At 40.4% G+C, this 22,964-nt stretch overlaps 1 protein-coding gene across 6 annotated transcripts in view; it reads left to right on the top strand.

Annotated features, from left to right (window-relative positions):
- The window catches only part of PLA2G4A (phospholipase A2 group IVA), a 116,772-nt gene that overhangs the window by 58,139 nt on the left and 35,669 nt on the right, over positions 1-22,964 (top strand). For all 6 annotated transcript variants that reach the window (XM_035537142.2, XM_035537143.2, XM_035537140.2 and 3 more), the window contains 4 exons: positions 11,945-12,093; positions 15,159-15,272; positions 18,315-18,352; positions 20,741-20,882. In XM_035537142.2, the coding sequence (XP_035393035.1) occupies positions 11,945-12,093; positions 15,159-15,272; positions 18,315-18,352; positions 20,741-20,882 (443 nt within the window). The remainder of the gene's footprint in view (positions 1-11,944; positions 12,094-15,158; positions 15,273-18,314; positions 18,353-20,740; positions 20,883-22,964) is intronic.

The following is a 22,964-nucleotide window of genomic DNA, read 5'->3' as shown; positions in this document are numbered from 1 at the left end:
TTGCTCCACTTTCTATAGATAGTGAACAGCTCTGTGGGCAAGAGAGGTAACTTTTCAACGTGGTGGTGATGGAGGTCCTGGGGAACGTGAGAGATTAATGGTTTGTTTTTTCCATGTCACAAGTGAATGCCTCAGGTGCTAAAAAGTCTACTAGAAAATTTTCAATTCATTTACATTTATTTATGTATTTTTTTTGCCCAGGGTGTGAACAGGAGCTCTCTCCTCTTTGGAAAATCCTTCTTAGGTGCAGGAAAGTTTTGTATCTCTACAGGTTGCCAAATGCTGCCTTCTGAGGAGATTCTTGTCCTCTGGCTTATGGGGCATGGGTGGCCAACAGCTTTTGATCACTTTATATTTTGAAGCAATGCTGTACTTTGCAGCCACATTTTACAGCTTTGCCATTTTTTCTGAGACCGATAGCTTTCAGGAATAGCTTTGAAGGGTCAAAGTAGACCCTAGTTATTAAATGTATGGAAGTGCTTATAATTTTGCTGTATTTCCAATGTAAGGATCTGCAGCCAACCTCTGTTCAAGGGATCTTGGGTCTGGTGTACATGGTGGCTGACAGGATCAGATTGTCTCTGTGAGCTTTAAAATCTTTATTAGAGTGATCTGATGGAGATTAGCAATCAAATATGAATCTGGGTCATACCAGTGTCTGAGTAGCTAAGCTGCGGTAGCTTGGATTTGGTTTTTCAGTGGTAAAGAACATCAAAATACAGAGAAAAGAATACTTGCATCATAATTTTTTCCATGCAAGTAATTTTCATTTATCTTAGATTTTGATCAGTTATTCGGAAGACATACTTCACTAGGAGGGTGCTGAGGCACCGGCACAGATTGCCCAGAGAAGCCGTGGATGTCCCATCCCTGGGAGTGTACAAGGCCAGGCTGGGTGGGGCTTTGGGCAACCTGATATAGTGGGAGGTGTCCCTGCCCATGGCAGGGGGCTTGTACCCAGATCATCCTTAAGGTCCCTCCCAACCCAAACCATTCTGTGATCCATATATGAAATTACGTCTTTCTCTGCAGTTCAGTCTAGTACCTTCTGATTTCAAATATCTACCCGTTTTCTGTTGTCTTCATAGAATAGTACTTCTAAGGATTTCACTTATTTTAATTTCATGGTGCCTCTTTCATGGTGTCTCTCACACTCTGGATGGTGTCCTAATAACATCCAATCACTGCAGCTCTACCTTTGAAGAAGGTTTGAATTCTGTAGAAGTGATTGCTGCTCTAATAGCTGTAGTGAACTTTTCTGGGTAAGTCTTTAAACAAGCTGCATGATTTATGAGAAGAGCAACTGCAGCGTATGGAATATCTCAATGTCTGTGTGTTTTTGGAGAGGACATCATCATTCCTCAGCTTTGTGTTGGTCACAGGGTCAGTAGACCCTGTAAAATCTTTTCTTTTGTGTTCAGTTTAGTGGATTCTTATATAGTTGATGTTTGTTTTTGAATCTGTTATGAAGATACCACTCCATACTGCAAAGCCTTTCCTTACTTACATGACAATACAAGAACTTGCAGAAAAAGGTCAGAATCCAAAACTACAGCATGCTGGAAGAGAAATGCTTGAAAACAGCGATGGTTCTTACCCTAGGACTCTGGTTCCAAAACTTGCTAATGTGAAGATGGATCTTCTAGAGGTAGCTCTTGGCTTGGCTAGCTCATGCTGCAGCAAGGAGCAATATATGTCCCCTGCAAGTCAAGGAGATGTTCTTCCAGTGTGGTTGGCGTCCTTCCGGGCTGCCTCCCGCTTCTCCAAAGGAGACAAGGAGCTGTGGCATTTTGCAAGACGAATGTGTGTCTGTCCCTGCCTGCAGCACCTGCTTGGCTCTGGCACAAGGATCTACTTGAGCAGCATGGATAGGAAGGGGAGCTGGTTCATTTAAAGCCGGAGTCGCATACTTGAGTGCAGTTCAGGCACACATATGCAGTGTTTTAAACCAAAAAGTTATCCAAAAGGGAAGGAATTGGAGATTTGCTTGCTCATAATAGAACAGGGATGCAACAGTTTCCATTACAACAGCTCATTTAGGACTAATCCAGCTGCTCTCTGTATAACTGCTGGCAGGTTTCGCACCCTAACTTAGCTACAATACTTGATTTAACTGTTGAAATGTCATCAGATAATGCTCTTCCTACAAGGCCATGAAGCAGGACCTGAATTTTGCAAGGGAGCTCCAACAGGAAAACAAGCCAAACCCTTCCCCTTTGCCAGCCCAACAACCTGGAAAAAGTAGGTCAGAGTTGGCCAGTTTTCCAAGTCCTACAAGCTGCACATGCAGATCTTCACATGGCCATAAGCCCTAAGATGTGCTGCGTACCTAGCAGGGCAAAACAGTGCTGGAAGTAGCTCACTGTGAGGAGATACAAGAATTTCTGTTTGGACCCATGCTGCATTGGTCTGTGCTCGGGTGGCCTGGATGGGCAGCAGAGTCCCAGGACGACCACGCTTTGTGGGCTTCAGCATTCCCTCTCGATCTGACTCTTTCCAACAGCCTGGTACCGTCTCTTCCATCGGTCATGTTTTGTGGTGGTCAGCGCTCTACTGCCAACCATAGGAGCTGTCTGACTCCAGAGCCATGGGTAGGTGTCTTCAGAAGACACGGGTGTGCCCATCTTCAAAAAGGAGCACTACGAATAACAGCTGCTCATGAAATGTGTACTGCATATCTCAGCCAAACATCGATGCAACTGTAGGCTTGATTACGGTTTCATGGATACATGCTGTGGTTTTGCCCTGTTGTAGGCTGCTGCATCCAGAAGCAGTGCTGGGAGGTACAAGCCTTATTGGAAACAGGCTCATGAGTTCCACAGTGAAACTGATGAAAAAAATGCTGCTCTTCCCACTCATAAAAATATCTTTTTGATGAAAAACAAATTCTGTCTCTGAACGCTTGCCATGTAGCTATTGAGGCAGGGACTGGATTTTGTAAAATATTAGTGAAAACTTGTTTTCATCCTAGAGAAAGGCTTTTCTGGTGCTCTGTTATGCTGCAGCAATAACATCAAAGCAGGCATGCCAGCTTAGACCAAGGACCCATCTTGTCTGATACTCTGGCTGTAGGACCTCCCTCTCCAAGCTGTGGCCATGTGCAGCCCCAGGAGAAGGGAGCTTGATGGTGACTGGAAGTGGTTGTGTTTCATGTGCTGTCACGTCTGCAGGCAGAACTTCGTGGTAGGGCTCTCTGGATCCCTCCTGGGAGCTGTGGACACTGCTGTTTCTGCAGTTTGAGCCTTTCACCCCTTTTTTGTAAGGGGTCTCCCTCCTTTCTGTCTGTCTGTGCTCTGTAATAGTTTGATTTCTTCCTGCTTTCTTTTCTTTTCCCTCTCATCCCCTTTCTCAGGGAGGACTTTGAAGTTTTGTTAGGGTTTGGCTAATGCCTGATCCCAAGGGAGAACCAAGAAGAACATAGTCATAGTTGGATACTGAGCAAAAATAAGAACAGGATAAGTATGTGATGTTTTCTTCAGATCCTCTCCAAGCACTCATCTGTTTTCAGTAAGGGACTCCCTGAACTGGATGTGAGGGCTCCTAATTACATCAAAAGCAGAGTTTCTCTTGCATAAACTTCACTGGTTTTCCTTGCATCCACATAAGTCTTCTCATCCACAGCTCCTTTGATCAGGAGTTCTGCAGGTTACTATGTACTGTGTGGAAAAATCACTTTTTAAATTTGTGTTGAAACTGGGTTTTGTAAGTGTGACTTGGAGCTTCCCCTGGTTACTGTCTTGCATTTGTTGGATGTTAACTTGCCCACATATCTGTCTGTAGCAAAGGAAATTCTCACAAATAACAAAATGTGCTAATCTGTTGAAACACGAGGAATGTCTGCTGACTCAGTGCAAGGTTGTGCCATTCTTAGTGGGGCAGACTAGCTCACATGCACAATCATCCTTTTCCTTTATGGGCCTGTTAATGTTGGTGTACATATGCTGTTCTGACCAAGCGCACAACCATCCGTTCCTCAGTGCTGCAAGTGAAATGCCCGTGATAACCAGCCCAAACAGCAGCGTTAGTGCAGAAACACTTTGCAGGTGTCACTTGGTTTTAAAACCTCCTGTGAGTGCTCACAGCAGCAATGGTGATGGTTCTCCTGGGACATGGTGTTTAGGTAACCGCCCTGAGCCTGTGCTCACCCACGGTTTTGGCTCATTCGCACAGCTTCACGTTTGTGGAGCCTTCTGACAGGCCCAGGGAAAAGAGCCTCTTCTCCCTGCAAGGCATTGAGGCCGGGCCTCAGCAGCTTAGCACATCAAGCTCTGGGGCTGCTGGTAGAGGACCAAAACCTCTAAAGCCTCATGATACCGAATACAGATCTAGTATAAACTTGTTCTGCGGATTCAGGGATGTTCAGAAAACGTTGACAGTTTAAATTTACTTTAGCAGACTTTATGCCAGGCTAGGAGTAATCTATACTCCATCAGCGAACAGAAATCTGGAGTCAGAGTCACATTGTGGGTTTTGAGTAATTTACCAGGAATGTGACGATCTGCCTAAGCCTACTCTAGACCAAATTATTGCTGCCTGGATCTGGCATTAGCACGGACCCACAGTCACAGGGGAGCTGGGCAGCGATGCTGCCTCCTCCCGCCTCTCCTGCTGCTGTCTGTATTGGCAGAGTGAGAGGATTCACAAATTTAACGGTAAAAAAACTCTTAGGAGCTAAGCATTTCAACTGAAGAATACAAAAAAACCAACCCTTAGATTCTGACAAACCACCAGAAAAATGGATTTTTCTCTGGATTATTGTAAGCTAATGTTTTAGTTGCTTTTCACTGCTGTCTCTCCACAAAGGGAGTTAGAGAATCCAGAGAAGGTTTTTTTTTTTTGTTGTTGTTGTTTTTGTTTTGTTTTTTTTTTTCCTCTTGGCTCTTTTACAGATTTGATATGAACCTGTTAAAGGGTTCAGCTGACTTTTATTTCACTTTGTTTTGTTCAGGGCGTCATCAGCAAAACTGCCAGTGGCATCCCACCTGCCAGTAAACTAGCTAGTAGTGCACTCCCAGAGCTGGGAGCTCAGTCCTTTCCTTCTTCTAAATTATGCTGGAGATGAAAAGCGCTGTAATGCAAGGCACTAATGATCTCTAATAAATGCATTACTCAATGACAGGATTTCTCACAGCAAAGCTGCTGTCTCAGGAGCAGTCTTGCCTCACTTGTAGTCACCTTCTGCTCATGAAATCCAGCCCTGCATCATCCCCCTTGCCAAATCCCTCTGCAAGATGAGGGGCAGAAATCCTGGCAGTCCTTATCATACCTTGAACACGACAGCAAATAACCTATGGCCTCCTGCTTGTGACTCCTTACTGATAGACTATGGCTGTGTTTGAAAGCTCCCAAAATATCCGCTCCAAATTAATGGGAAGCCTGAATGTAAATATAGCAGTTAAACCGCATCAGTATCTATTGTGAACACTCTTTCAGAATTAAAATAATTGAAGTAAAATTCAGTGATGAGACGGACCACATATGGGTTTAAATAAATTTAGCCAATGTGCTTCACAAGTTAATTGTGTATTTCATTAGTTGCTTATGTATGAAGAGCTACAAAAATCAGCCAATTTGAAAAACCCAAATAGCCGAAACAGTCTTGTCTGATATCTGTGTTACGGACAGGGCTGGAGGCCACTGCCACTAGCTTGGGTGGTGTGGGCTAAGCCACAGTCCTCTTGGAAAGCGGAAACTGAGAACAAACCAAGAAGATCAGAAGTCAGGCCTTTCTCCTTTTTGAGTCCTGCTGTTGGCTGCAGGAGGTGTTGAAGTGAAGGTTACCCAAGAGAGCCACAAGGTGCTTGGCTGCCTTGCAGCCCGACACAGCCAGTTCTGCTGCGTTGCATTCCCAGGCTCCACCTCTCCAAGTAGGAGAAGAGCATTTCGGTTTCCATAATCACACCTCCAGCCTCCATTAAAGACAGTACCCGCTTACGTGTTGCCTGCAAGTTGGCAGGGAAGGTACACTGAGCAGTCCTTGCCCTGAGTGCCCGGCGGCTTGGTCAGACATTCTGCTGCCTCCTCCCACGGCAGTAGCACTGCTGGCTGCTGTGTAGGGCACCTTGTGGCTCTGGCTCCTTTTTCCATTCCTGCCTGCCTGAGAGTGAGGTATGTAATTAATTAATGGTGCCTCTGTTCTCTTGAACACGGGAGCCACCTTGTCAGACCTTGCCTTAGCCTGTCCTTTCAGCTACTGTCAGCAAAGCAAGGGGAAGCCAAATCTAGTGATACAAATGTTTGCTAATACATTGTTCGAGGAACACTATTTGGGACTTAACTGATGTTGGACAGTTATTAATGAACACTGCTTGTAGTTCCCATTTTACCCTCTTTACACATAAAATTCACTATTTAAATAAAAAATTGGGTCATCATTTATAAGCACGCATTGAAACCTATGAAAAGATTTATGTAGCATGTATCGTGCTGGTTTACGGTGATCGATGCTAATACATTTTCAGCCTGTTGAAAATGCCTTCGAGCACCTTGCTTACGGTTTCTCTTGGGACGCAGCAGGTCTGATAGCTTCCATAAGGCAGTGGGAATGTGGCACGCATTCCTCCTTGAGTCCCTTCCCTGAGCAGAACTGCTTGTGCCTAGAGCAGAGCTGGCGTTGGACTAGATGATCTTCAGAGGTCCCTTCCAACCTCGGCCATTCTGTGACTCTGTGAGAAGGAGGGCAGTCCAGCACATCCCAGTAGGGGCCTCAGCTGGGCAGCACCAAAATTCATGTTGTTAGTGCTGAAATCAAAACAATGAAGCAGCGTGTGGCATGGGGGAGAGTTATCCGTGGGGCTCTCAGTGTCACGAGAGGAAAGAATATCAGGCATTGGGGACATAGATTGAATGGTACGCTGATGGGGGAAGGCTCAAGGAGTTTGTGGTCATTCACGTCTAGTTTCATACCTCAAACCTCACTGTTTGTGTTTAAAGGAGAATGAGATACAAGGAAGTTAGAGATCCCATGTTAATAAAGTTGTACTGCAGTATTGTAATCCAAAAAGCTGATGGAAAGTGGACAAAGGTGGTCTTCTGGGACCTAGTAATAATTTATGAACTAGGTAGCACTTACTCTTAGAGGATGTTGGTTAACCAGAAGGCAAAAAACTCCAATAAACCAAACTAACATGCTTCTTTAAGGAAGTTCTGCAGTATGCTTGCTGGAATATTCCTGTAGGTGCACAGGTGTGGTAGCTGGAGGTCATGGGTCCAAAAAACCTGGATCCAGATTTACTTTCTATAATAGTGATGCATATATTAACTGAAATTAATGTTAATTTAGTTTTATTTAATAATCCGTTCTGGTCACTGGTATTCACAATATGCTCGTGGGAGAAAAAAGACAGATTCTTTTGTGACAAATCAGATTTTGGAATACTTCAAGAGCTTTGCATTTCTTTCAAGGCTTGATGGACATTAGATAAATTTTAATGTATGGTCGAGGTGGGTTTATCCTTGGTGGTTGAGATTTGAACAACCTTAATATTGTTTCTCTGTTATGCTATTGAAATAATTGCAGTTGGAATGACTGAAATATGTACAGTTAATTATATTAATATGGGGGCCTGATGACAGTCATCCTACCAAATCGGTAACATAAGATAAAGTGGTTTCCACTCATAGAAAATTTTACAGGTTTCTTTAATAGATTGCTTTGAGCATTACTCATTTTTAATGTGAGAATGATTGATCCTAATTAGTGTCCATTGTGTGTTTCACTTATGATTCACAGTATAATTTAGAGATAGGATTCTATAGGAATTATATATGTGGAGATAGAGGAAAAGTCATTAAATCGTTACTTCCTACCTCTCGGCCATTTGTTAAGCCAGCGTGTTTAAAAATTACTTCATGCTGAGTCTGCTTTTGATCTTGGATGTCTGTCTTCAACCCCTGGGAATTTGGCAGATGCTGTAAAGGTTTATTATGATCAGTTTGTTAACTTCCTTTATAATTAGTCCAGCTCGAAGCTAATAATTGGAGGACCCTGTGTTAGTCTCATTGAAATCAATGCTGAAACTAGTTCTAATATTTTGTGTAAAGGTGGCTTTTTGGATACATGTATATGTCAGCTCATATTCTTCACATCTGTGCCATTACATAGGCAGTGCTTAGGCACTGTAGAAGAATGATGTTTTAGTTGCATACACACACTGAGACACTTACCATAAAGCGGCGAAGAGTGCTAGGAAGGGAGGAATATGAAATCACACTCTACAGTCACTGTCTGACAATAGTGCTTGAGTCCATAGCTCTGTCATTTGCAAACCTTCCAAGTACTTTACCTGCATTACACAATTCAGATGCAGGGCAGATTGCTGGCCCACAAAATTATGAAGGAGTCATGCAGGAATCTGTGTGCAAAGCATAGCCCTGCGGAGCTGTGTGGAAGTGCCATTTTCTGCAGAAGTAGCTCGAGGGAGAAGTACAATTGCTTACACGTTGCCTCTCTTGAGAAGTCTGTGGTTGGTCTTTCACGTAGGTTGCTTTTCTTCCAAGTTTTGCTTTATTTTAATAAAGGAGCAATTCTGTGACAATGCTGCCCCTACATATACGATCTTAATTCTCTTGTAGTGATTATACTTTTAAAGCATCAGCTTTTGACTCATAAGCTGTTTCATAAGGATGCTTCCTTTTCCCATCAAAATACAGATAATAGCAGTGATTAAGCTACTTCTCACTGATACTTTCAGATTCATTTTCTGAAAAACATACCTGGCAAATCAACTAGCAAAACCACATACAGGAATAAATAGATCTGTACAAGAGGATATGCACTTCGTCTATTTTATCTGCATATAATAAAATGTTTTAAAACACATTAAGTGAATAATTTTGCATGACTTGCCAGGTTGCCAGTAGCTAGTTTTTGAGTGTCATTCCCAACTGATAACAAGGAGTAAAATTTTGATTCATATAGCATAGCTTAAAGCAATATGTTAATCAGAGCACACAGTTTTCCAGTATTTTTCCTCTTCAGCTGAAGAAGGAAGTTTGGAAAGAATAGATTTTCATTTTCTTAATTGAAAATAGCACAAAATAAACTTTCAAACAAGAAAGGGCAGATGATTAAGTCTTCGCCTTGGGTTAAAAAACATAATAAAGGCAGGGAGTGAGGGGGAGGCTTGGCAAGACTGAGTTACCAAGATATTTCTTTTATTTATTTTAGTGACTGATTTTCTAAGTTTAGTTGTTCTGTGCCTTGGGTTTAGTTTCTGTTTCAACACTCACTTGGAGTCTGTCTGATAGGAAGTTAGGAACGGCAGCTGTGTGCCAGCTGTGCTGTGGTTTGGCATTTCCACGTGCTTCAGGGTTTGGAATGCAGGTAGGAAGCCATTTGCTCTTTGTGTTTAAAAGAAAAATCTGAGTTTTGTAACTTAGACTTGATTTGCTAACCATATAAAAATTGAACGGAAAGAGAAGCATTGATGTTTTGCTCAGAACACTGCTTAGCGCCAGCATTTTTGTTAAAAATCAAGTTTTTGGGGGCAAGTTCAGCCTCTTGGCACTGCGAGTCTGTAGTGTTTGTTGCCAAAATATTGCTCGATGCCTGGACTTAGCAGATGAGATCTTGTCACTGCTCATTTCAGTAGGTGTTTTGCTGTTTAGTTTCACAGGGCTTCAATTCCCTGCCTTCTGGCACAGTTTTGTGTAGTAATTCAAGGGAGCTAATGCATTCAGTAGGAGCTGGCAATTAAAAAATAAATTAAAAAAATCTGTCAGTGGGAAAACAAAATGATGCGAAAAGCACCTGGGGGTTGATCCCCCTCTTCCTCTGATTTGAGGTAAGAGGCAAGCTAAGATCAAGTCTTAGGAGCTAATGAAGATTGCCATTTAAAGGCTTTTCTCGCTGTTCCCCAACTTTCAGTAGCTGCATGTTAATTAACAGGTAGTGGTGTGACCTGCCAAGTGGTGGCAATTATCTGAGACCCACAGGTATAGGGCACAGTGTAAAACTCCCTCAGGGTCTGTTTACATACAGATTTTTAGGTTCATGAGCCTCCATTTTTGAGAAGGTTTGCTTACTGTCCTTGAAGTTTCCCTAGCCAGAAGAACGCCTAATTCACAGCATGACACTCGGATGTTACTCTGACTCTGCCACGCTATTTGACATACTTTTTGTGCAGGTTCAACGCTTCTGTTGGGTGGTGGCACCAGAAAGCATGTTGGGTCCAGCTGATGTTCCCCACTGGAAGTTTCGATTCCATTCTGCCCTGGTACACAAACGAAACCTCCTGAGTGTTTGCAAAAAGCATTCTTTTGGTTTTGTGTTTTCTGAAATGAGATTGATACCCATTTGAAAGTATTGAGCTGTTTTTGTTTTGCTCTTCTCTTTCTCCTAGCTGAAGGACCTGGTGGTTTTGGGCTTCAGCACTTGCTGATAATGTTTTATTGAAATTCTGGAGTCCCTAAACACATTTGGCTTTGTTGAAAAAAGTCTTCAGACTTAAAGTATGTACAAGGAGGGATGTTCAGGCCTGTTTGACCTAGAGATGGGTTTCAATCTCTTTCACAAAGACATATTTAAAAGAAAAGGATTCTTATTTGTAGTGAGTATTGCATTTTCTTGAAAGTGTTTCCCAAGAACAGAGGGCAACCTTTGCAGATAGGATACTGAAAAGATAATAGAATCATAGAATTGCTTAAGTTGGAAGAGACCATTAAGGTCATCAAGTCCAACTATTGATGTAGTGTTTTGCCATGTTACAGCAAATGGCTTTTAATGATCACAAAAATATTGGAGATAACTTTCCATGCTCTCCTGTGCAGCAGTGTTGTAGAGTCTGGACAGGGCTTCATCAGCCTGGCTTTTGGATTTGTAGGATAAGAAACTCTTGAAAAATCTACTTTCTGTAAATACTTGATTGACAATGGTGAAATGGAGAAAAAAAGAAATTCCTTACTGTTACTGGATATGTGTTCGAAGTGAAATAAACTAATATGGACTTAGGAAAAATAAGTAAGAGAAATGTTGGTGCAGTTTCAAACTGAGCCTATTCTATACTTCGGACCTCGCCTTCAAAACTGATAGGATGAAATTCCTATTTACACAGTGCTCTCTGTCTTTTAGAAGTTTAACTCAAATGTGAAAACATGGTAGAATCTCTTCTGGAAATACAATGCAGCGCTATACAAGGATTGCAACAACTAGAATTTCTCATTTAGGAATGAACTGTCATTCACAATAGAGATGTTGACACTGGTGATGGTTAAATCTCAGACATAAAAGAATGTCATTTGACGGAAAAATCTCATTTGACAGAAGAAAATTACTGGCTTTAACTGGTTGGATTTGTCAGGCTGCCAACAATGCATGCTTTGCTTTCAGAAAGGAATAGCCATCACTGAACATGTCAGGTGAATTTTTTCAAGGTGTATTTTTTCTCCTACTAGTAATTCTGATTAGGTACTGTTGGCGTATGTTACTATATTTTCAATCAGTGTTCTGCACGGTTATTTTTCAAATACAGCATGTTAGTAAAGTGTTGGTACTGTGGTGACCTCCACGAAACTGCAGGTGTAAGAGGATCCAAAACTGTACTCCCAGTTGCTTGCTTTCATTTTTAATTAAAGACTGTTTTTGTGGAATACTTATTGGTGTGACACAATCCAAAGTAATTAAAGGCTAGAAAGAGAGGAAAGGGTAAGAGCTTTTAAAAATAATTACCACTGCTTGATAGAGGTATACATGTTTCCAATAAACTTGAATTTCTCTCAGTGTCCTGTTTGTTCAAGGCGCTCTCCTCTCTTAAACGCATAATTTCTGTTTCTTTTGGGATATTGGTAATGCCACTGTATCACTTATGCCATTATATTCATAGAATTTATATAGTTCCATTTAAATATATTCCTGTTGTAGACCAAGAGATGATCTGTGGTTTAACATAACTGTTACAACCCAAACTTGAATTTTATCTAATGTTTGCATTGTTTTGCTGTGTAGTTGACACTCCAGACCCCTATGTGGAGCTCTTCATCCCCTCTGCTCCTGACTGCAGGAAGAGAACTAAACATTTCAATAATGATGTCAATCCCGTGTGGAACGAGACCTTTGAGTTCATTCTGGACCCCAACCAAGAGAATGTTCTTGAGGTAAATCAAGTGACTGATCTGCATCTGTGAAAATGGAAGTCGAACAATGTCTGGATGGTTAAAATAACAGTACCTTGTATGTGTATGGCATCTGTTGTGTGAAGATTTCAGGGTTTGTTTTTTAATATTAAAGGCTGGATTTTGTCTTTAGGCATGGTGCTCAGCAGGAAGTATTGTATGAATTCTGTTATTCAGGGAATAGCCTTGAGAGTCATTGTAAGATAGTTCTCTGAGTCATCCTTCAGAGTGTTCCTGAGGGCTAGTGGCTTACTGTTCCTCGCATCAGCCATAAATTATTTTGCCTCTGCTTCCTTCACTGATTCAACTATTACAGACAATGAATAGGTGGGGGTAAAGTCAAGTCTCTGCCCATTCCCTGCTTCTCCCTCAGAAGGTAGAAAGCAGAATCATGGTTCTGCTTTCTCCTCGTGCCCATCCAGTGGTGTTTTGGGAACTCTTATACCATGTGCAGGCTTGTTCACCAAGCCACCATCTAATATCAATATGTTAAGCCTTTCTGGGTTGTGTACAAAAAGTGAGTGGTAAGTATAGTTATTTTATCAGTGCGCATGGTAAGCATGTAAGCTTTACAGTGCTGTGTTAACTTGGTTCTTCATAGGGTATGGCCCTAACATGCAAAGTCCTCTGACCCAAGCTTACAGGTTTTCTATCTAAATTAGTTGGATAGACGGGACAGAAGCTAGAGCCTGTGAAGCTAATAACCATAATCTCTTGAGGCTAAACTGTTCAAGATCCTAAAACGGTGTTGTGTCTGCAGTAGTGCTCCCTGTCTTCTTGGGGTGAGGATCAGGATTTACTGTTTAGGGGGGAAGAATTGCATGCTCATCGCACTGGAGCATGAAGAACCATCATGCACATGTAACAACACCAGTTTTGCAGAAAGGAGGTTATGCAAAATAGCTTCCAGTTTATCAGGTGCAACAATCACCTGAGTTGATTTGGTCTATGTTCTGGTCGTAGGCATGCAACCTGGCTACGTGAAACTTGAGAAAAGGTTGAAATCTCTAACTTAGTTACTGCTTTCTTATAATAACATAAGCAAACAGTTATCAGGACTTAGAAAGAGAAATGGTGCGATTCTCTTTTCTACAGGAGAAAGCATTTGTGAAAATAGGGAGAAGAAGAACTTGGGTTCTTCAACCTGAATTGGAAGGGGAAATAAAATTGTTATAATTTTGCTTGATAAAATCTGTGTGGCTTCTAACAGAAATCCTGTGGCAGAGAGTTTTCCCTGTCTCTTTGTAGATCTGGTATTTTCTGGGAAGATCTGCGGGAGCTACAGCTGGCTAAACATTAAATGTGATCTGTAGTTGATCACAGGATCATGATCATCCCATGATCTGCATTTTCTAGCAATGTTTTATGCAGTCATTAGAAAGTGTAGGGTTTTATGAGCTGACAGGTGGTTGATTTCCAGCATAGTGTGGCTGTAGTTTACTGCTAGGATTATGCAAGTCCCTATTTCCAGTAACAGAACACAGTAAGCTTCATTAGAATTAGAATTTGGAAATGTATCTTTATAGTACATAAAGGCTGGTTTCTGAGACACATGCTAAAAAATCATGAAAATTGCCTGCAAACCTCCAGTGTTACCATGTAATAATGGTTAATTTTGGACCTGTTTGATATATATCTGCATACATACATATATGCTGTTCATGGTAAACGTTCTCTTCACCATGAAAAGTATATTCTCTAGGTTAAAGCTGGTGTTTGTGTTCTGTCAGTGTTGTACACGCTTACAGTTCCTAGCAGAGCCTTTGGGTCCTGTGTGGAGGACAGTGTCAGAATTCAAATCTGTGAAACCACCTAAAATCTATCTTTTGAGTGCAGACTTCGCGATTCTCTCTACTTCTCGGGTTATTTTAATCTAAATCTTTAACTATGTCCCAAGTGCAGTTTTTACTCTGTGAAGTGTAAGAAGCTCTCGAAAATCCTGTTAAGAAGTTCTTGCTATTGCTATTTGTTTTATAAGTCAGCCCTCAGAGATTACAGCAAAGGGCATAAAGTTCTGTGAGAAAACAGAAAAGTGTAGATGCCATTAAAATAATGAGTTGTATACTAAAACACAGTTCCTCATTTCAATGGGTTGCTTGTGGCACAGGATGAAAAAGATTCTTCTTAGCCAAAAAGAGGTCGAACCCACATGTAACAACTAGTCATTCAAGTGGTTGTGTCTTGATTCCATTTATTTTATGCAAAAGAAACATTCCAAGCTGAAAACACGATATTTTAGAAGAAACTATTTCACAAAGCAGAAAAACTCATAAACCAAACAAGTTTGGAGAACTCGTTTACTAGAAACCATGGAAATGGTAATTTGAAATTCTTTCTGAACATCTTGAGAACTTGAAAGGCTACCACTGAGATAAAAGACTGCTAGATGTAGACCAATGTGGGTTAGAGCAAATGCATTGAACAACGTTCTGCTGTGTCTGCATGAGTGTTTGGATAGTACCACATTTTGAAAAGGCGTGTGCTCTGACATGGAGGATGAGAAGAGACTTGAAGGTCTGGTTGGATACAGAGAAAAGCTTTGTGTAATTTGGAATGCTGTGTATTTTGCCAAATCATTGCTGTGAAATTCTTGGTCTGTGGATAGAAGGTTAGGACATATGGATTCCATCTTTGTTGAAAAGCTGCTGTATGTTTTTTGGCATATTGCGTTTAAAATACTTAAAGTTTCTCCATGGAGAAGTTTTGCTAACTGGAAATTTGAAATAATTATATATATACTATATGTAATTTGAAGTAATTACATCTGCTTAGTCAGGTGGTGAGTTTTACTGACAGAAAGGTGCTCAGATGAAAAATGCTTTATAAATGATGCTGTCCTACTCTTGCCATTGAATGCCTTGAAAATGCCACCTACGCTATGCATTAACTTATCCTGTTTTAAAATGATATCACTGGGTGTTGACTGGGTTGGGTTAGTCATATTCGTTTCCCTATCCCTTTTATAAATTTTAATTTTAGGCATAGACTGTATGGAATTAATAAGGGATTTATCAGTGTAGAATTGAATGTCCTTGTATCTTTTCTAGGTTACTTTGATGGATGCCAACTATGTGATGGATGAGACTCTTGGCACATCCACATTTCCTATATCCTCTCTGAAACTGGGAGAGAAGAAGGAGGTCCAGTTAACTTTCAACAATGTGAGTGGCAACATTTGAAGCTTTACCTGTGTTGATGCAGCTTCAAACGTGATGGGAAGTTTTTAAACCTGAACTGAGACCACCTAAACTGCTGTGTAGATCTGGATAGTTTCAGTCCAGTATCCGGTGTCTGAATTTCAACTGTGCTGTGTTGTGGTTAGATAGAGCTTCTTCACAAATCACAGGAAACTTGCTGCTTACAAAGGCTGTGATGTTTCCTAAGGAATCTCACTGAGTCTGATATTACTCAGAGTTTTCCCTTAGTCACTTTGTTGAAGCATAAGAAAAACATTTAGCCTGCTCGTGATATTGGTTGGAAGTACACGTTCCTAAATAAAAGGAAATCCAAGACTATTTCCAATCCCATCAGTCTGCCTCGTTAGTATTTATGGCCGTGCTTTCTCAATATAGAACCAAATTTTGAATTAAAGAAAGGATTAGAATATATTATAGATGGGGTGATGGCAGCAGCCTGCCAGTCAGGAAATAGCTAAATATGTGGAGGCTGGGGAGGGGTATCTCAGGTGAGGACGGTTCTCTGCAGGCCCTGTTCATTCACTGCTGGCCATGGTTAAGCACAGGGCTGGCCCACTGGCACTATTTATCTCCTTACGGTCCTACTGAGAGGAGAATGAAGAAAATCGGCAGCACTGAATGCTTTTGTTTCTGAGAGGATCCTCTTTAAAAGTCTAGTTTCAAACTTTTGCTCTCTAGAAAAGTTTCTGCACCACTTGGTTCAATTTAGTTTAATGGTCTTTGTTAGTGAGAGAGGTTACATGGGTTTTGCTGTTCAGTATATTATCTCTACTACATATGCCTGTGGCTTCCAGAAAGCTAACGGGAATTCATTTATTAGCATACATTGCACTTATAATAAATGGCTGGTTGTAACACAGCTCTAGTTAGCATGTAATAATGCATTAGTGTGAATGCTGTTAAAACAAAACAAAACAAAACAAAAAAAACAACAACCCCCAATTGGATTATTCTCTTTAAACTCGTATACAAAACAAATGGTGTCAGTTTAACAAGGATTGCCTGTCTGCACGGAAACTCCTGGAAGTAGTTGTTAAGTCCGTGTGTGATTGAATTTGTTCCGCATGTATTAAAATATCATGATGTATTAGTGTAACATATTGGAGGCCATTCTGAACATAATTCAGCAGCTGTAATTATATTCCTCACATCTGCTCATCTTTATATATACCATACTATACATATAAATACCATATGCATTTCTCTTTGGGGCTGTGGTTTATTATATGATCAGAGGTCATGATTTGTGACTGCTCTGCTGTTTTGTATCACTGTGATACAACTTTAAAAGTATGTTTAGTTACAGCAAATAACTGCTTAAAGCCCATTTAGTGGAAAAGGAGAGTGTTGTACATAAAATATAGCATTTAACTAGGTATAGCCTTAGGAAATTTATAGGCAAATGGTAAAGGAACATCAAGTCAGGTTGAGCCCAGTGTAGACTATTTGCATGCACAACATGTACTCCAGAGATTTCCGTGGCAGTCTGTATAAGGAAAAAAAAAAAAGACATGCACTTTTCCTATTGGAACATTTCACTGCAAGGGCTTATTTAATAATGTGCACATACATTTTTTCAGTGATTGGATCACTGCATGTTTTCTGAAGTGCTTTCTAAATTAGTAATATCAGGTGCTGGAATAATGTAATTGCTAATCTGCCTTTGAAGTGTTTCCGTAAATGACTCTTTGCTCTGTTTCTTCATGTTCACCCTTTATTTCTTTGCCTTTTCTTCCCCCTCACACCTTGTTAATGAGCCACCTCATTACAGCTCCTGCTGCGGAAGGCACCAGGTGAGTGCCAGATTTTACCTGGGCAGGTATGCAGGAGTGGGGAGGCCACAGGGAACTGTGCATTTTCCTCTCCGTAACTACTCTGTGCAAGGGTGAAGCAAACGTGGAGAGCGAGGAGCTGGCCCAGTTCTAACCCTGTTCCTGGTGAGCACACAACACAGAGGAGAATGATTCCTTCGTAGCTTGAGGTGGAGCAAAAGAAGACGCCGTGTGTGTTACACACCTCCAAGGCTGGACCGATGTGTCAGTGGCTGTTCCCTGTGAGAGAGCTGGGGACATGAAGATGCTTGTCTGTTCTTAGTTCCAGCAGCCCTGTGCTTTTGGGTTTTGCCTAGCAAGTGTAATTGGTGCTTTAACCATTGTTCTTTAGCCTTTTGTGTGCTGGGAACCCCTTTAAGTGCTCTATGAACGAGGCAGAGGAGACCATTCTGTAGCTTATGGGCCAGATAGATGCATTTAGCCTGCAAGAGTGCTCTGAAATTCCCACGCCTCGCCACGCAAATATCTTCTGTGCATGCAGCTATTCAGCTAGTTATCACCAGAGCTGTTAGATGTGCTAAAAACAGTCAAATTGTTCCTTTTAGTATTGAAAACGAACTAGCATTTTGTCGGACTTTTCTGAAGAGGCAGGAGAATTCTTACTTTGTTTTGTTCTTTTTAGCATATTGCCTAGCAGATGCTTAATGGAAGTGAAAGCATTCTGTAGTGACATTCATTAATTTACTTGCATCTTTCAGAAAATGTAAGCAATCACTCTTCTTTATTGATAATTTAGACTTATTTGACTGTGGAAAGACATTAGGTAGCTCACATGGAGCGCAGAGCAGTCATTCCCTTGCAGGTTTCAGATGCCATTTGAGCATGAAATTTGCCCAGGGAACTGGGAAGCAAGGACCAGATGAACTGGAGCTGGCAGTAGAAACAAAGGATCCTAAGTGTGTGAAGACAATCATATCCCTTCAGACTGAAGATGAGTAATTATCATAAAGTGGTATATTTTGAAATCATACTGTGTGATTTTAAAAAGAAAAAAAAAAGTTATATTTGAAAGAAACTCACTAATGCATTCTAGAAAATTCTTACTTTTTTTTTTTTTTAAAGTAATTTTAAAAACACTTTGACAGTAGTATTTTTATATTCCGGGTATGTTAATGTTGTTGTTTTTTTTTTCCTCCGTAACTGATGTGACCAGATTTGAATCTCTTTTGTGTAGGTCACAGAAATGACTTTGGAGTTGTCTCTTGAAGTGTGGTAAGTATCTCATATCAAAAAAAAAGATATCTGGAAAATATGTTAGCAACATAGACATTTTTTATTTTATTCTGTTCTAATTTTCTTGAAAACATCACGTAGAGTGCAAAAATTCCTAGTTTTAACACTGAAATACCAAGCAGTTCACAAAGCAATTGTATCATTGACTTGATAACATTACTTGTATGAATAGTTTTCCCCTTTCCAAATGTTTGTAGGATCAAGGCTATTGTATATGAATTTCTCATCGTGGCTTATGTTAAGTACTTTCCTTTTTAAGGGGTCTTAGACATCAGCTTCAGCAATTACCCTCATTATTTTACCTTCTTTAGTAACTTTGCATCTCACGTTAGCTTTCAGCATATATGGATACTCATTACAAAGCCTCCCTGAAATGTGTTGATACCATGCAGTGTTAATACCAGGTTAATTTAAAAAAAAGTGTTAATACCATGCAGTACTGAAGTCAAGGGTGAAGATCTCAGTAGGGCCAGGATTTCCTTTAAAGCTATGTGGATGCCTACATTTTTTAAAAATATTTTTAATTTTGTTTCTTTTTCTAGATGTCTTTCTCCTTTCTCAGCCTATCTAGGTGAAAGACCAAAAATTGCCTTGAGGCGTAATCAGAAAAATACCTTTTAAGTCTAAAAATGAATTACTGAGCACAAGGCATTTAAAGAGTCTTTTTATTTTGGCTGGAACTATAAATAGCAGTGCTGAGCACTGTAACTATAAATGTAATGACTCTGGAGGCTGACAGACATCCCCCAGGGATAATTTTTGCTCATTATTTTATTCTATTAGAGGTGGATATGTGTGTGGTCCTCAGAGACCACCCCTAAAACTTCGAGGGCTTGTACATTATGGATATTTCATGTCTCAGACAAGAGGTGAATGTAAGGTGTTCGGCTGCGTGTGCCTGCTATATAGGCAGTGGGCATTGAAGCGGTAAAACAAAAGGATCTGATCAAGTTCAGCTCTGCTGTTCCCTGACAGGCATGTGGATTTTGGATTCTTGTGTGGATTTCTAGTTCGTGGTGTCGTATATACTTTCATGGAACATTGCCTCTAGGCAGTCTTTTTTCCTCCTTTTTCTCAATACCAGTATTTTATTACATAGTAGTTTTTAAAATAAATCTAAGGAGTCATTGTGTGTGACTAGATAGATCTAATTCACTATTATATGTTTTTCATAAAGGATTTGTGAAAGTGCTATCAAAAGTATAATGAATGTGTCAAAGTATACACAACATTTTTCAGCACATTTTTGCAAAGATTGGAGTTTCAGTGAGGCAGATACCAGGAAGAATCGGTGTGCTCCTCACTGCTATCTCAGCAAATCGCTGAGTGCAAGTGTGTTGCTCACGCACACGCGGTTATGTGGGAGGGATCCTGCTGAATTCAGTGGTGCACATCCACAAAGTGAGTGTTCAGCATGCGGTAGCTTCTGGGCTGGCAATATTGAGGCTTTTTCTGAAGACCTTTTGCTAAAAACAAAGGTCTGTCAAACTCTGAACCTGGAAGTATTGTAGTTCAAACCCTTGGAATGAGACTGGGTGAGTTAACTGGTCCGAAGGAGGAGACCGCTTGAATTGTTTATCCCGCCTTATCTGAAATGAGAAGTGGGAGCCGAAGTTGTAGCTATTATTTCAGTACAGGATTGAGGTCTTTACACAGCCCTATTTGCAATTTTGATTGCACAAGGTAGGGAAGGAGCTAAAGAAAAGAGGCTTCGTTTCTCCAGTTGCCAGTCAGGACAGTTCCTGCTGAGAGCCAAACACTTATTGATTGTAAGGCTGAATGGATAAGGCATCAAAATTGGCCTTTCCTCCCTTAACATGAACCTTTAACTTAAGAGTAAATGTTAGTAGGTGTGTATGAACATTGTTCATTGCAGTTCTTTTTACAACGAATAAGCAGAGAATTCAAATTTCTAGGCCAAAAATTTAACATTGAAATCCCAAGCAGTTCACAAAACAATTGTATCATTGACTTAACAACATTACTTGTATGAATAGTTTTTCCCCTTTCCAAATGTTTGTAGGATCAAGGCTATTGTCTATGAATTTCTCCACTCACATATATTTTGTTTATGTATTTAATTTTAAGACTGCACAATACTCCACCAGAAGCTGCATATTTAATGTCTGGTTTTCACTAGTATGTGAACAGTGAAGTTCCTGTATAAAATCCACATCTTAACCACACAATGTGTCATTGTTCTTTGCTTCCTTCATTCCATAGACCCACGTGATGCAGTTGTCGCATGAGTAATCTTTTATTTTGTTTTATTCAATTTTGTTATTTTCTTTGATTTATTAGGTGTGGTTTTTTAAGTTCTTTTTTGAATTATGCCTTTTTCTAAAGCCTGTCTGTTTTGCAAAACAGCTCTTCAACAGATCTCCGGTTCAGTATGGCTTTGTGTGATGAGGAGAAGAAATTCCGGCAGCAACGAAAAGATAATATCATGCATAGCATGAAGTCATTTCTAGGAGAAGAAAACAGCAAGAACTTGACCACTTCCCGTGATGTAAGTTTGGAGAGTTCACATCAAGATTAGTATCCCCTGTGGATAGTATCCCAATTTGTATCTCATTACTTTGAGTGACATAATGTGGTAGAAGGGGTCAATGTAAAGAGAGAGAAGAAAAGCAGAACAATTTCTTTTCCCTCTGTGCACATACTACGTTTAGGGTGGGGAATGATTTTTCTCCTGCCCTAAATTTTTAGATAAAAGTTTAAGGAGACAAAATCATGTGCCAAATTGAAGCTGCACTTAAATAAGGTATGTCCGTTATATGCAAGAGGACAGGACTGCATAAGTGCCATCATCGGATAGAAACCACAGCTCTTCATCTGCACTGGCACCTTAAACAAACTGAAGTAACTTTTAATCTTGTTTGTTTTAATTCTTTGAAGGCTATGCTGGGGTTAGAATTCTCCACGGAAGGAGATGTATCCATGTGTTTTAGTCTACTCTGATGCTGAATTCTATGCTTTGTTAAGGTCTTGGTTCTGAGCCGAGATCGTCATCTGAAAAAACGCCTGAAGGGCACGTGCAATATCTGCTGCACAAGGAGCGTGCGGTGGCTCTGGGCATGCACACAACGGTGGAATCTGCCCTTGCATGCTTGATCTTCAGCTTGTGCTCTTAAGGTCGCCTTGGCTGTATGGCCTTCATGTCTAAAGGATCAGGCAGGAAAAGAGCTGTTTTGATGTCAGAGTCAGTTGAGAATTGATTTTCTTTCCTTCCTCTCTTATTCCTTAGCCTGTTTTATAGGATTAGGATTATGGTGCTTAATTCTTAGGGGGTATCAGAAGCTGCAGCTTTCATCAACTCACAAGTGCTCTGTACTTTAGAATGTCAACCCAGTAGAGCTAGATAGACTGATGACAGTTTGGGTCACATTAAAGTGAGGAAGTGTGCTGAACCCTACTTACCCTTTCAGTGATTTTGTACAACAATGCTTTATTTCGAGTTAATGAAGGATACACTTGGTACAGGTCCAGTTACTTTTATTGTTCTAGCTTTTCCATCCTCCTCTTTCTTCCCTGTTTGTTCTCTGCCTAGTGTTTTGCTTCCAGAATTGGGACAGGATGACTGTTCGGGGTGGGTCAAGCAGTTAACAGAATCAGTGAATTAATTTGGCTTTAAGACAGTGGTTCTTCCTGTGCGTTTTAGTATGAACAGAATGTGATAGTCTTTTGCAGCAACTGGAACCAACATAGAAGAATTGCCTTCTAAATTTCTATTAAGTTTTCAGTAGGTAATAAAGATGTTATTGACAAGCACTTTCGAACTTTTTCTTGCTTAATAAAATGTGCTTGAGTGTTTTTTCTGAGGAAGATGAAAGAATTTGAGAATATTGTGGATATTTTATTTGTAGAGATATATATCACGCACATAATGTACAAACATTTTGAAGGTTGTTTTTGTAAATAAAAAAAATCAGTGCGATTATTTTATTGTTGATGCATGCAAATCTTATCTGAATAGATATTTCTGGATGACATTGGTCTGATCTTCTTCAGCAGACATATCTTTCTCAGAAAAGATGCAAAGATGTTCTGCCAAGATCCAGGTAGGACTGGAGTGATGTTTAGCACCTGAAGTGTCAGTTCTATGCAGGTTGTATATACGCATCAATAAATCTCATTATTGCAAAAGCTAGGTAAGCTTTCATATTTTTTTATCATCATCTTCCCTTGGTATCCCTCGCTGTCTCAAAGTTCATCAGTTTAGTTGCATCTTCCAAGACCAGGCAGTAATCTCTTTTTGTAGGCTTATCAGCCCTAGAAGGACTGAGGTAATGTGATCCTCCCCTTTTTCATATGCCAAGTGTGTATTTCTAAGCTGACTTGTCAAATTTTTTCGGTGCTTCTAGTGATGAAAAATCCTTTTTGTTCAAATTAAAATACAGTTTTGTCCTTATAGCCTGTCATTTTTATTTTTATTGCTAGAGATGTGAGATAGCAGGAGGATTTATAGGATGTTTGAAGTCTTAACATGGCATCAGGAGACATAAGTATTCTTAGCTGCCTATGAGTCATTGTTTGATCTTAAACAAGTCACTTACTCAGAGTTCATGTAAGTTTCTTCATCTGTGAATAG

This window comes from Cygnus atratus, chromosome 8 (genome assembly GCF_013377495.2).
Source record: "Cygnus atratus isolate AKBS03 ecotype Queensland, Australia chromosome 8, CAtr_DNAZoo_HiC_assembly, whole genome shotgun sequence".
In the NCBI taxonomy this organism is placed as follows: domain Eukaryota; kingdom Metazoa; phylum Chordata; class Aves; order Anseriformes; family Anatidae; genus Cygnus; species Cygnus atratus.
The sequence above is the reverse complement of the archived record's forward strand: the minus strand, read 5'-3'. Positions and strand labels throughout refer to the sequence as shown.